The sequence below is a fragment of the Indicator indicator genome, chromosome 2 (genome assembly GCF_027791375.1).
Source record: "Indicator indicator isolate 239-I01 chromosome 2, UM_Iind_1.1, whole genome shotgun sequence".
NCBI classification, from domain to species: domain Eukaryota; kingdom Metazoa; phylum Chordata; class Aves; order Piciformes; family Indicatoridae; genus Indicator; species Indicator indicator.
In genome coordinates, this window is record NC_072011.1 from 53,050,645 (window position 1) to 53,065,118 (window position 14,474).

The following is a 14,474-nucleotide window of genomic DNA, read 5'->3' on the forward strand; positions in this document are numbered from 1 at the left end:
CCCGAGGTGGGTGACCCTGCTAAGTACCACCCTATCGCTAGTCCCGGTGAGAGCGTGTCCCACCTCTGCCGTCCCGAAGGCGACTCTCCTTTACGTTTAGATACTTAGATCTGGACTTTTCCCACCGGTATCTGGAAGAGATGTCGTGGCCGCTCAGAATATACTTGTAATTGAGAACAATTTAAATATATCTGGTGTGGTCAGCTGCTGGGGCAGTTTGCTGACAGGAAACCTTTACCTGCACTTGTTGTGGCAGATACTTTTAGTGCCCATGCAGTTGCTAGGAGTCACGTGGGTTATCGGGATAACACACAGCTGCTCGTTTCCTAGCCCGGTGGGTTTTTGTAGCTCTAAATAAGAATACACGCTCTAACAAATGTTGACTTTTCCAGTAAGTACACATATGTTTTACCGGTGTTTTCTGAGAGGTGTAATTCATACTTTATTAGTGCTTTAAGACTGGTATGATGAGCAGTGTATTGTTTTTGTGGTTGTGTCTGGGGAGATCAGAAGTGATCACGCAACTGTTGCTGGGGCACATTTGTTGGAGCGCAGGGCAAAACAGGTCAGAGAAAGATAGATTTGTATTTTTCTGCTACTTCTGTAAGTACTGAGGTAAAACACAGCTGGAAAACTGCTTAGCAGTGGTTAAGAGAGCAGCGGATGTAAAGAATCTGCAGCAAAATACCACCTGATACCGATTTAATGAAATGCAAGCTTGTAGGGGAAATCTGCATTTTGTAAATCATTGAACATCATAAGGGAACAGATGCATATAGGAAATGTTGCAAAATGTGTGCATGCAGGTAAAAGGGATAATACTACTCAGAGTAGCTGATTTGTGGTAAGGTGACATGGGATTTAAGGGAAAGATTCAACAGTTTAAGAGTTCCTGTTAGAAGCAACAGGATTTCTGTAACCTCTTGGCAGATGCTGATGGCAAAATATGAGTGGCACTGTAAAAATTAACTTTATTTTTCTGTTTTGCCAGTGGCGGCACCTGACTTGCTGGATCCCAAAGCGGCCACTCAGAACTCCAAACCAAGATTATCGTTTTCCACCAAGCCTACCGTGCTCACTTCACGGGAGGAAAGTGATTCAGCTATTAATGTTATGAAATGGAAGACAGTCTCAACAATCTTTCTGGTGGTAGTTGTGTATTTGATAATTGGAGCAACAGTATTTAAAGCGCTGGAGCAGCCTCATGAGACCTCCCAGAGAACCACCATTGTGATTCAGAAGCAGACGTTTGTATCTCAGCATTCCTGCGTGAATGCAACAGAGCTTGATGAACTAATTCAGGTAATCCATACCAAACCCTTGTCACTATGCCCTAGAGGGACAAATTATATATGGCAGCACTGCTGATAAAAGGGGAGAACTTTATTAGCAAAGCTCTGTATTGGCCAGGTGATGTAACAAGTGTCAAGACCAAAAGCTGAGCAACAACATTTTCATGCAAAGCCTCATGGTTGAAGAGCTATTGCTATTTTTAGGTCCAGTGTGCTTGATAGACATCCTTTTCACTGAAGCCTCCCATTATGCTAATTAAATGATTATTTGTCAGCAATATATATAATTAATAGTTCACATAGGAATTGATGTATTGATTGTGCCTTGCTAGGTCTGTCAATATTTGAAATGCCTAATTCTGAGGAAGAAAACACACCATCCATTGCCTTAAAGGACTTCTGATTTACTCTGATTGTATCACTCTAGCTTTCCTTCCAGCTGTATCTTTCCTCTTATTGATTTTTGTTTTAAGTAGAGGAAAGTACCACAGACTTGCTCAGTTTTCTCCAATTCTTAAAGGCATGCCTACAACTGATGTACATTGGTGTGTTCCTACTAACATGACTTTACCCTTGCAGGTCACCTGTCTCAGACCCATAGGAAATATTTATTTACAGTAGCACAGAGCTAGAACCAGAGCCTTATGAGGCCTTCTCCAAATTAAATCACGTGTTCCCAAATTCTTATGAACATCCAATGGCACTCCAGGTAACAGCAAGGGGCTGCCACATAATGCTAGTTCTGGAGATGAGACCAAGAAATGGGAAGCTAGAATGAACATCCAGGAGCTGGTAAAGATTAACCCCTTACTTAATAGTAGCCATGGGGCTGCCTGCACTTGCAGAGCCTGAGATGGAACAGTGGAAAGCAGGAAGGCATCCAGACCCAGATTAGCATGAGCTCTAGAGCATGGGCAGCAAAGCTCTCTGGTTTTTGACAGCAGATATATCTGGGAGTTTAGAACTGAATTTTACCTTTCTAGACTCATCTGCCTTGAGCATCAGTGTGGACACCTGTGGGTTCTGTTGGTTTGCTATTTTATCTTTTATTCCAGTTTTAAATGCAGAGCTCTGGGATACTGAGTTATTTTTATGGCACACTTCTTATGAATTTTAAAGTCAAACAGGAAAAACACTTTATATTTTCTTACTTCTCTCCTGCCTTGTTGCTAAAATGTGTTCCCAAACTGCCACCCTTTAAATGACTGTCAGGCAGTTTCTCTTACTATATCCTGACTAGGTATGTCTGAGGAGGTGCTGTCAACGCCAATTTTGATGCTGTGCAATAGCTATGTTTTAGTGGTTTTACCAGCACAATGTGAGAATCTTTCAGAGAAATATACACACATTTTGATCAGGACAATTTTTTTTTGCAGATAGTATAAATATTCCCATATGAAGTATTTAAGTCAGATACAGTACATGTGAAGGTAAAAATAGAAATCTTTAAGCAATATTATCTTACCTTATCTATGAGATGGTCCTTAAGGCAAAAACTGTTGAAATTTGCTCTAGAGTACTTAGATATTTTAACATTTATGATTCCCTACCCAGAAGCACAGATTGGTAATAAAGCCCCACTTTATCAGCATTCAATGCCCATTTTATGTTCCATGTAGAAGTCTCAGAGCACAGATACCTGTATCAGCATTATCTCCCATATTTGCTAGTGATTTTGGCATGATCAGAAAGACAGGCTTGTGATGCGTTGGGAAGGTGACACAGCCTTCTACAGCAGGTGGATGAGAGATGATTGTGGGAGAGTTTGCTCAGGTTGTAGTTGGGGTAAATGTAAAACTTTATTTTTCCTTGTTCCCTTCTGCTTCTCTGCAAAGAAGAATACCACAATGTGGAGGTAGGAATGTGCTGCTACACTCCTTTTATAGGAGAAAATCTGAGGCATAGGGAGTCTGGTTCTACAAGTGCATTTGTGTGCCTTTCTTTATGCAGAACAAGTGATAACAAATTGCATCAAGTTGTTTAACAGTTAGGAATTGACTGCCCAAAGTAAAATAAATAATCAGCGACAAAGCAGAGTCTCAGATAATTTTTTCAAGTCTAGGCTTGTACCTTCATCATGGGGTCATATTTCTGCTCTACTTACCCACTTTGTTGCAGAAGCTAAATTACTGGAATACTATTTGTCTCTCTGGGTTTAGGTCTGTCTGCTACTGCAATTTAATGCAGTGTTTCTTCAGTTTTCTTTGGATATCTGTATGAATTAAAAAAACAGTGTATGTGAGGAACAAGTAAATAATAATTAAGAATTCACTGAAAGCTATAAAACTGAAAATTAACATGTACCAGTGTAGTAGGAGGCTGGAATGATTAGTGTGTGTGAAGAAAATTACAGAGCTTATAGACCATAATCTCTTTAATCAAGTACTTACCTTGAGTCAAACTATAATGAAATTCATTACAAACTTTTCCTTTTGAACTTGGTGTTCTGGGATTCCAGAATCTGGTTTGGCTTTTGTTTGTGCTAGTCATTGCTCAAGGTGCTTATCATGCCAGGATTTTTCAGTCTTCACAACTTCTTATCTGCCATTTACCCTGAAGTAAGCTTGATTATTGCAAGACTGCTAACCAACAGTACAATGCACAGTGGTCTAATCAGGTGAGCAAACCAGGGGAACTAGTTTAAAAGCACAAATTCAGCTAAAAAAAGTTAAGTGGAATGAAAGTTCAGTTCACTAGCACCTAAGGACTATCTAGATTCTATCATCTCTGATAAAATCTTGCCTTTGCCACAGAGCTAAGTACACACAAAGCCATGTGCTTCTCTAAGTGCACACAGGACAGGGAATTTTCCCTTCCTGTCTTCTCCATCCTTACTTTATCCCACCAATCACCAAAAATCCTTGTGGCACAATAATATATACTGCTGACAATTTTTCAGCACATGCAGCTTTATTCCCAGGGCATTTTGGATTCCTGAAACTTTGTAATTTGTGTGGCTCTTCAAGGTGTACTCAGTGAGAATTATACTTTTATACACTTTGTGGACTTTTATGCACTTATGAAACACGGGACAAAGAAGAGCTGCTATGCAGTGTAGAAAATGTGCAAAGTAAATGAAATAGAGTGCTCTGATGATGACAACCAAGTAGCCTCACCTGCTTCAGAAAAATGACCTGGATTTTCCTCCTAACAGTTCATTCCAGTCCAGCAGAATTGTTCCTGTGTTGACAAAAAGGTAGTCTTCATGACTTTCTCTGTCTTGACTTCCATGGTCCGGTGTTGCAAATCTTTCAGTCTAAACCACTTCAGTTAATTGTTGTCTCACTATAATAAGCTATACCTGCAATGAATAACAGCAATGCATGATCCTGATACCTGCTTCCAAGCACTTTGACATTTCGTGAGCACTTCTATTCATCACTGTACCTCAAATGTGTGGAAGTCACGCAGAGTTCAGCCCCAGAGGCTATTTTTTCCAGGCATTTTCAACTCCTGTTGCTGTAGCCTGAAGCCAGTGTTAACAACACTATCAAGCGTATCACCGAGTGCTGTATACAACAACAGTGTGGAGATGGGCAGTGCACAGCAATCAGTGGTGGTATATCTGAGTTTACAACCAGAGAAATATCCCAGAAGGGAAGCTTGTGAATGTATAACAGTGTCTTGGTGAGTCTAATGAGGATACAACAGCCTGGCAAGCAGTGTGTGGTCTGATGTTAAACTTTGTTTTTTAAAAGTTTCGGTTGGAAAGTCTTGAAAGGGTCTTGCTTATCAGATGAGAAAGCATTGGTTTGGTGAAGGTTATACATAATATCTAATGGGTTATAAAATTGTAGAAAGGGATGTGGCCACTTTGCTACTGTTCCCTTTTTCAGAAGAACTCTTGGATGGTGTTTAAGTTTCTCTGCCCATGCCTGCTCTCAGCTTGGCCCTGCCAGGTGACAGAATAAAAGAGTAAATGTAGCTTACACTGCGTGGGTATATGAGAAAATATATAAACATGATCTTCATTTACACTAGGGATTTTTCACGTTTTGCATGTAAAAGGTTTTTCTTCACCAGTCAGCATCCTGTTGGTGGAAGCTAAGAGAAACCTGGGAGTAATCCATCCACACACACGCACACAAGTAACAATAAGCATTAAAGAATGAGAAAAAAAAATTCTAACTGGGGAACTTGTATCTAATTATTTTAATCTATATCTATTCCTCTTTTAGTGTGTTGACTGCTCCCTTTAGCAAGTTTGTCACTAAACATTTGAAAATATTCGAGACAGTTTTCAAACTCAGATGCACAAAGTGTGTTGCCAGGTACCTAGAAAAATCTCCTGCTGTATTTATGTACCTGTGCATAGTAGCAAACTCAAAGACACCTTAAGTTACATGTTTGAGTTGCATGTATGTCTTCCTGCAAAGCTGTGCAGACATGAAATACACACATTTACCTTCATGGCATCTCCTGGGGTTAAGAGTTTATCTGTGGGGACAGTTGAGCCTGGCCAAATATGATATCCAACAACTTCATAAAGTTGTAATTTTTATTGTTTCATACATCTCCTTCTCTCTATAGAGGGAATGATAAACAGGAAAAAAAAAAAATTTGCTTTCCTGGCACCCAGAGCTCATGGATATGATTGCGCATTGTGGGATGTCTTACCAACGAGAGACAAATATTTGTCCCCACTGCTAAAGAGAAAGAAAGCTGATTTAAAAAAAAAAAAAAGAGAGGAGGTTTTTATTTAAATATCACTTAATTATGTATTGCTCTGCAGTTATTTGTTTTAGTGTTGACCTTCGAATTTTTGAATGCAAAAATTGGAAATAAGAGAAATTTCAGTTATATATTTTTTTAATATCTAGAATGTCCCAGCAAGCTGGTGTGAATTATTTTAATAACCTTAGTGTGTATTATTTTAACAATCTTAGTGTGTTAATTCTGAAACTTAAAGAGTTTTCCAGTAGTACACTGAAAGTTAATAACAAAAGAAACCTCATTTCTAGTTCTTTTAGCAGAAATGTCCTTCAAATATATTTATTCTGAAAACTCTAACAAGGGAAAAAAATGTCACACTAAACAGCACAATCTTTTAATGTGTTTCAAGTGCTATTTGTGGTAATTTCTCTTTTATAAAACATTCATTTTGAAATCTAAACATGATTTCTGGTTGCTGCACCAAACTGTCTCAACAGTACAGGACTTTTGTAGAATTTTATGTCCAGCCCCTTTCTGGGTATGTGGCTTCTTCTGAATACTGAATGATCACAAAAATGTGCTTGCATTAAAAAAAAAAAAAAAACAAAAAACCAAAAAAAACCATAAACAAACAAAAAAGAAAACCAAGAAAAAGAACCATCAGGATTAACTGAATTGACCCTGATCCCACAAATTGATCTCCTTGGATTCTGTAGGGGCATGTGGTTACTATGAGGAGAACAGCTCTCTGTGCTGGGGTGCACAGTCATGTCCCATGTCAGTTTTCATCTTACATTTGTGTCATTTGAGTTCTCCCTTCTCTTTCCATTCATCTCTTAGACTGTGAATGAGACCAAAATGTGTTTCTTTTTACCTCCCTTGAGGAAAAAATCTATTTTTTTCTTTATCTCTCTTGAGAGAAGCCTGACACAGTTATGAATGGCAAGGCAGCAGTATTTCTTTCATCAAGCTGTCATCACTAGAATGTCATCATGGCTTCTCATGTGATTAATTTCTCATAAAACTATTTTACTTTAAAGTATGTGTTTCCTATGACTTAATTTTTATAGTTTAAGGTAGAGAGCTACAATGTTGCTTCTCTACCAGTAGCTTTTTCACATTTTTTTTAATTACAAATTGAAATTGCATTGTAACCCCTGTCCCTTCTTCTGGTTCTGCACTTAGCACCTGGAGGGAGAAAACTTCCCCCTAAACTTTCTGTTGCCTGGGAGCATTCCCTCCAGTGTCAGATCAATTCCTTTTGCTTTAGTTATTTTCTACATGGCAGTTAAACTAGAAGAATTTTCTTTCTTTTTTTTTTTTTTTTTTAAGCACAGTCTTTATCCTTCATAAGCGTAAGTGTGATACAGATTTTTGGGAGAATAAATAAATTCTGACTGCCCTTGCCACTTCTTTGTTCAAGCAGATTGGTTTCTAACGTTTTTTTTGCTGCTTCTGGTGTTGGGGTTCTTAAAGGATATATTTACATCAGATGAACAGTAGCTAGCTTGAATGCATCTGAATGACAGCTTTTGTCTGAGAAAAGGTGGCAGATATGACTCATTACCAAGTCAGTTTTGCTGAGCAGCTGTCTGCATAATTCTTCTAGTCTTTAATCTCAAGAAGAAAAGCCCTCTTCCCTGAACGTGTGTGTACACATACATATAGATATGAACACATACACACAAGATTTATAAGCATAGTCTGTTTGTAATGCACATTTAGAAAGAGAAATGTATTTCAATATGTTTCTCCACATTTGTAGTTCAAGATTGTGAATACAGGGAGAAAGGCGTCCTTCAATTCCTGCGACATGTGGGGTACTCGTCTCCACTGCAGATTACACTCATATGTTAATCAAACAAAACAGAAAAACATGGAGTCCCAAATTGTAATATAAACATCATTGCAATCTCTTTCAGCAGCAAGGCTCAAAAGCATGTGCTTTTGGAGGTAGGAAACTGATTTGCTAAATGCGAAAAGAATCCTAGTGTGCCTCTGAACAGAGAACTAGGATTTCCGTTCTTTGTAAACCAAAACTGAAATAAAAATACAGGGCTTGTGCAGCAGCTGGGCCATATGAGACGTGTTGCTATACCAGAAGGTGAGAAAGTGCACTTGTCAAATGGCAACAGGACAATGAAGGAAGAAATCTAGGCTGAGAAATGGGTTTCTAGAAACTGTGAGGCATATCTGACTTCATGACATCACTTGTTAAATGATTGCCAGGAAGTACAAGCTTACTCCTGGGAAGCTGGATAATGAAATACTGCACACTCTGGATTTTGTCAGGAGCATAATTTAAGGTGCTCCTCTTTTAATGTTTGAACGGAAAAGCTGAAATGTTGTGCTGCATCATTTCATAAAAATGAAATTACTGGAAAACGGTGCAAAGGCATGTCTTCATGGTGTGGAAGGAGATGAGCATTAGGATGACTGGTTTGACATATTTATTTCTGCCTGATCTCTGTAAGAGGCAATGGTTGATACCAGAAGTTAGCATTCTCAGTTTACAGCCTCTCTGTATTTCTCCTGTGGTCGATGGGCTGGCTTTTGTCAGTCATCTCCATTGAATCCTTGCAGGGTCAGAGGACCAGAGGTTGAAATCTCTGACCTAGGAGGATTGTCTTCTGTTTTCACAAAATGACTGTGTTGTTTGAAAGGCTGTTTTATCTCTTGTCTTGACAGAAAAAAGTCACAAAGTTCTGTGTCTTAATCTACAAGGGTAGCTCAGTGTGGTGTTTACGGACAGGTATCCATATGAACACAAGGACATCATGATAAAAAACTGCAATGTATTTATCAGAAAGTATTTCTAAATTATATGGGAAATTAAATACTAACATTCAATTAAAAATAGATTTTTATATTGTCACAATCCTTTTCCCAGTGTTCTGAGTTCAAGAAAAAAACAAAACAAAACCAACCAAAGAAAATGGACGGTGTGAACCGATGTGTTTTTGGAGCTCAGCTTCTGTTTTTGAAAGTAAGACAGGTCATGTCTGACCTGTCCTTTCTGGGCTCAAACCTCTTTTCTTTGGTGCTCTGATGAAGCTTATTCCTGAATACAAGTATAAAGCCAGGTAGGTTGGATGTAGTACAGATTAGTACAGACACAACTCATGGCTATGCTAAGATAAAGTACAGAGCTAGCCTAAGAATCCATGGAACTTTAAAATGGCAGTTAAGTTCCTAAAAGTTTTAAATATTTGACAACTTTATTTCACTCCTCCTTATTATCAAAAAAAGCCCACATTTTCACCATTATATAGGCAATTGAAGAAGAAAAACTACTACTGTAAGTATGTAATACTATTCTTAAAATCGCTACACATAGAGGTCTTGATTTGGTGCCATGAGCTGGGTGACCCCTTCTTTGTTCAGTCCTCTGCAAAAAGTAGACAAAGGCTCTGGAAGAAGGAAATGCAAATGAAATCTGCGTAGTTCAAGAACTGAAACTGTCCACATCCCTATCCTAATGTTGACTAATTCTGCAGTGCTGAAGTGAAACTGATTTTTAAATCAGTATTTAGTTCGTATGTGGAATAAAAGTAATAAAAACCCAGAAAGACTGCCACTGAGATAGTCAGTTAAATTTAATAATGTTAAGTTATTATTTAAGTCAAGAAATTCCCATGTTAAGATGGCATAAGGTGTTTACAGATTGTAACATATGATAAACATACAGATTATATAGAGTTTTCATGACTCTAACTGTTTCAAGAGTCAAAATGCAGAGTTACTATTGGTACTGTATAAGTTCGGATAAGCTGTAAGGCTCGGGTGACAGAAAGAAGTTATGAGGGAAGGAAAGAATGACATTCCATATTTGTGACAAATCAGGTGGTTGTGCTTGCTCTAGCAATGAGGCATCACTCAAGAAAAAAGGCTGAAGACCAAGAATAAAGTGGCAGTGAAAATTGAATCTAAGAGCACTGACAATGACTAGCATGCTGAGGGTGAGATCCTGGCTCTTAGTCAAGTTAGTGGAAATCAGCAGTGTGAGCCTGGGTTTTTAGTCTGGGCTAAGGAAATATTAATATCCAATATTCCAGGCAAGGTTGTGCAGTGGATGTAATCATAAAGAATCTGCTATCCTGAAATTAGTGCCCTAATATAAATGTTGAGAGTTGTATTATATGTGATTTTCTTTTAAAATTGTACTTTGGAATAGCCTTTGCTGAGGATCTGCTCATAGGCACTGACCAAACTGAGAAGAAAAGATGTCCTCTGATCCAAAGAACTGAAAATGCAGTTAACCCTCCCAAAAACTCTGCAGGCAACATTCAAAGACTTTATGAGATTGATCTCAGTAAACCAGCAACCTTATCTGTCATCCTTGCTAGTAAGGAGGACTTTTACCAGAAATTCTGAAGGAATATAATGCAAAAGCTTTGTTACTATTTAAGGCTGACTCCTCCCAAACACAAGAACAGTGCAGGAGAAAGCTTAATAGTGTGTTTTTGGAAATTTAATAACCCTGTGATGAAAAAGGCATCATCTGACCCTCTATGAGTAAAACTATGTTTAACATAATTGATAAGGTAAATCAGTAAGAATTCAAATAAAGTCAGTAATAAATACTGTCAATTAAAAATTACTTATCTATACTTATATTAGAGAGATTTCTTTAAATGAGTAAATATATTATTTAATAAGAAAGAGTTTTTAATTTGGAAAAAAGAGGCAGATGATGGATCTACAAGATCATTCATTTCTTCAAGGAGACAAATAAGAAATTACTATTCAAGTGTTTCTCGTAACATAAGAACTTCTAAATTTACTTTGAAGCACATAAAGGTCTCAAAAGGGAAAAGCGTTTTATATGATCCACAAGTAAATTGTAGAACTTACTGCCACAAAATGACTTGGCTCCCAAAAATATAAGTGAGTTCCAAAATAGTTAGATAAATTCATGGTAAAATAATCCACCCAAACTGATCTGAACACCGTGATGCAGATGCAGTCTCCCACTCAAAAAGTCTTTAAAACTGTATTTAGTCAAAAGATAGGGGGATGTATGAAGAGAAAGCATCACTTGCCTATTTACCCTCACTATTTTCCTAATTAACAGTTGGCTAAAATCAGATATAAAGATAGTGGCTGATTGTCTTTTGTAGCCATTTGTTGTGTTTTGTTAAGTCTGACCCAACAGAGCAGTTTTGGGTTAAGTTGCATCTTTTTCCTGGAAGTTTGTAGGTACAGTGTACTGCAGTTAGGAAACACATAGCTGTTCTCTGAGCAGTTTAGGTTGGCACACCTTTCATATAAAAGATGTTGAGGTAGTATGGCTCCAAAAACGTATAGTGATGATTAAAAGCTCTGAAAACATTTTTCCTCTGCATCTGCCTAAGTCTTGGTCTTGTTAGATGGCCTAAACAGATGTGTTGCTCTGGGTAGTGCATTCATCCAGTACAACAAACCGTAATAAGGCATGAACGGTCCCACTGCTGTACCATATGATGTCCTCACTAGACAGCACATTCTCATTTGCAGGTGCAAGGACTTGTGATGAAAGTTCTTAGTTCACTGAAGTGAAGCTGTATTCAAAATGTATTCAGTAGGCTTTATAATGCAGCACACTGGGACTTATAAATCAAAGGAATATCTGTATTGTGTGAATTATAAAATCAATGCAAGGGATGATTTCCACATGCTGCATAGTCTGATGCATCCCTCCATGTTGCTGAATATCTTTATGTGCATAACAACTGTTGGACAGTTCATCAAGCAGAAACTGTTAGTTAAAATCTACATCTTAGCTTTACAGTACTTATTCTTCTGTTCTTCCCTTAAACATCAATTATTATTATAAGAATCATGATGATGAAATAAGACTTGTTTTAAAATTTCAGAATGAAACATCTCCCAGTATCACTGCTGCAGTATTCACTGTTGCCCAGTTGCAAATGATGTACAAATGTAGAAGAAGCTTTATTCTTCCAATTCAAAGGAAAATTAAACTCTTTCCCCCTTCCTTTCTTGCCCCATTCTTTCTCCTTCCTCAGGAGTATTGAAATTTCCACATCTTTGGTGTCTGCCTTTCCGGTCTTTAATTAAAAAAAGGAAAAAAAAAAAAGGTTAAAATGGGAACAGCTGAAGGTATAAAAGATAAAATAGTGTAAAGTGTATGTAAAGATAGCCCAATGTGCTTTCTGGTGACAATTCTGGGTGTGGAAAATGGTTTGGGTGTGGAAAATGGTTTGGGTGTGGAAAATGTTTTAGGTGTGGCAGCAAGATCCCTCTGGCTGCGTAGATGCAGCTGTGGACTTTGAAATGGCTACTTTGTGCATCTGAGCTTTGAAAATGGGAAACTGGAAACTGACTTAGTCTGAGATTGCATCACAAAAAGTGGTGTTAATCCAGCGTTGGTATTTTGTTATTTCTGTTCAGACCAACTGATTTTTATGGGCACAGTTTAGAAACAGAAATGTTTCCATTTGCAAATTATCAATATATTTTGTTATTGAATAAAATACTGCTGCTGCACAGCACTGTTCTTTTGCATCAGACTGGCCACACAGAACACTGTTGTCTGCTCTGTTGCTGAATATCTTTATGTGCATAACAACTGTTGGACAGTTCATCAAGCAGAAACTCTTAGTTAAAATCTACATCTTAGCTTTACAGTACTTATTCTTCTGTTCTTCCCTTAAACATCAATTATTATTATAAGAATCATGATGATGAAATAAGACTTGTTTTAAAGTCTCACAATGAAATGATCATGTACATTCCTTAAAAGGTTATTGCAAGTTTTAAATTAATTTTTCTTGATATGTAATGTTTAACTCAAATACTAGTACACATCTGCAATAGAAGTGTAACTAAACAGGAATACTTTTTGTGTTAAGAATTTACGTTAGGTGACACTGCTGAAATAGGTAGTGTTTCATATTTCTCAAGACTATGAAAATGTCGCTAGTGGCAAACTTGTTCATTTTGGCTGCTAGAACTGAATTTTTCAAGAATGATGCTTATGAAGTACAAAGTTGTATAAACACAGGGATGCATATTTGATTGATATTTTTATTAATGTAATGGAATTTTTATAACCATAAGTGTAATTGTTAATTTCTTAAATTATCTCATCTACAGTAGTGTTTTAATTAATTAATCATTGGATCCAAAAGAATGGATGGGCATTTTTTATTGGAAGTTTTAAGAATGACTGTTTTAAGAAGTACATTTGCTTGCCTAACTCAGTAGAGAAATGTTTTGGGAAACTCTCAATGTAAATATTTGTCTAATGAATATTTTTCTTCACCAAATAGCTGCAACAGTGAAAATAATTGTTTGCCATCTGTCTAAGGTGTTGATGTTACTGATACTGTGGATTTTGTATTCTCCTTAGTGGTGTGGGGTTTATGGCTCTGCTGGATGCTGAAATGCTTGGGGTGTCTGTTGAAAATTAAATTGTAGCCTGAAAGAATGATAAAACTTGATCAGAGCCACACTGATAATTTTCTGGTTTATTTCTTGGATTAAATAAGTGATTAATCCATTTACTGTGTAATGTGAATAAATATTATTCTTTCCTGAATATTGACAGAAATATTTTTTGTACTTGCAGCAAGTAGTGGCAGCAATAAATGCGGGAATCATACCTTTAGGAAACACAACTACTCAGATCAGTCACTGGGACTTGGGAAGTTCCTTCTTCTTTGCTGGTACTGTTATTACCACAATAGGTAGGACAAAACTTATTCTCTTTTCATAGTAAATAAGCTGAAAATATTTTGATTTCCAGTGTGTCTATTAGTTAACGGTAAATTTTCTTAGTCTTCTGCTTTGAAGTACAGTTACTTGTTAGCTGCTAAGGCACAAATTATAACAGTCTGTAAGCATCCCTAGCTGAGTCAATGAGTCTTCTCTAGAAGAAAATTGTTGCTGTATATTTCTGAGGTGGCTAGAAGATGTTGTGGAAACATTTTCTGGGGGGAATTTGGTCAGCTGTGTAATCACAAGTGTTAAATAGGGCATGAGTTAAAGTGCATGTGCATTAAACCTTGACTGAGATTTATGGAATTTTAAGTCTGTATAAACCCATTCCTATACTGTTGTGGTTTTTTTTTTTCTAAATTCTGAAAAAAAAAGATGAGAACATGGTAATCAGTTGTAAATACTGTATTGATGAGTAGATATACATTCAAAGGCTAACTTTGAGACTTCTGTTGCATTCAGAGAATTCTAAAGCTGTAGGGTGATTATTTGTGCACACAATCCCAAAGATTTTTCTGGATTCTTTCTTCATTGGAGAACCACTGTCTCTCTGAGCAGTGTTTCATCTTTCAGTTTCTTCTCTTTGAGTACAATACAGTTTACGTGGTACACAGTTCAGAGATGTAGTGTAGGTCATGGATCACAGAAGGAGCATCCACAAACGTGGATGGAAAATTCAAAGAAGAAATCAAATGAGAAAAATTTAAGAGCTACATTATGAGGGTATTGTATAAGGAATAGCAGCATTGTTACAATAATTACTTCTACATAGTGTTTCTTTGCTTATTTAAGAGGATGTTCAAGTGT

General features: G+C 37.2%; 1 protein-coding gene across 1 annotated transcript in view; it reads left to right on the plus strand.

The window, feature by feature from the left end:
* Positions 1–14,474, plus strand: part of KCNK2 (potassium two pore domain channel subfamily K member 2) — a 138,432-nt gene that overhangs the window by 59,584 nt on the left and 64,374 nt on the right. Inside the window, 2 exon segments of the mRNA XM_054397185.1 lie at positions 992–1,302; positions 13,519–13,636. Of these exon segments, the coding sequence (XP_054253160.1) occupies positions 992–1,302; positions 13,519–13,636 (429 nt within the window).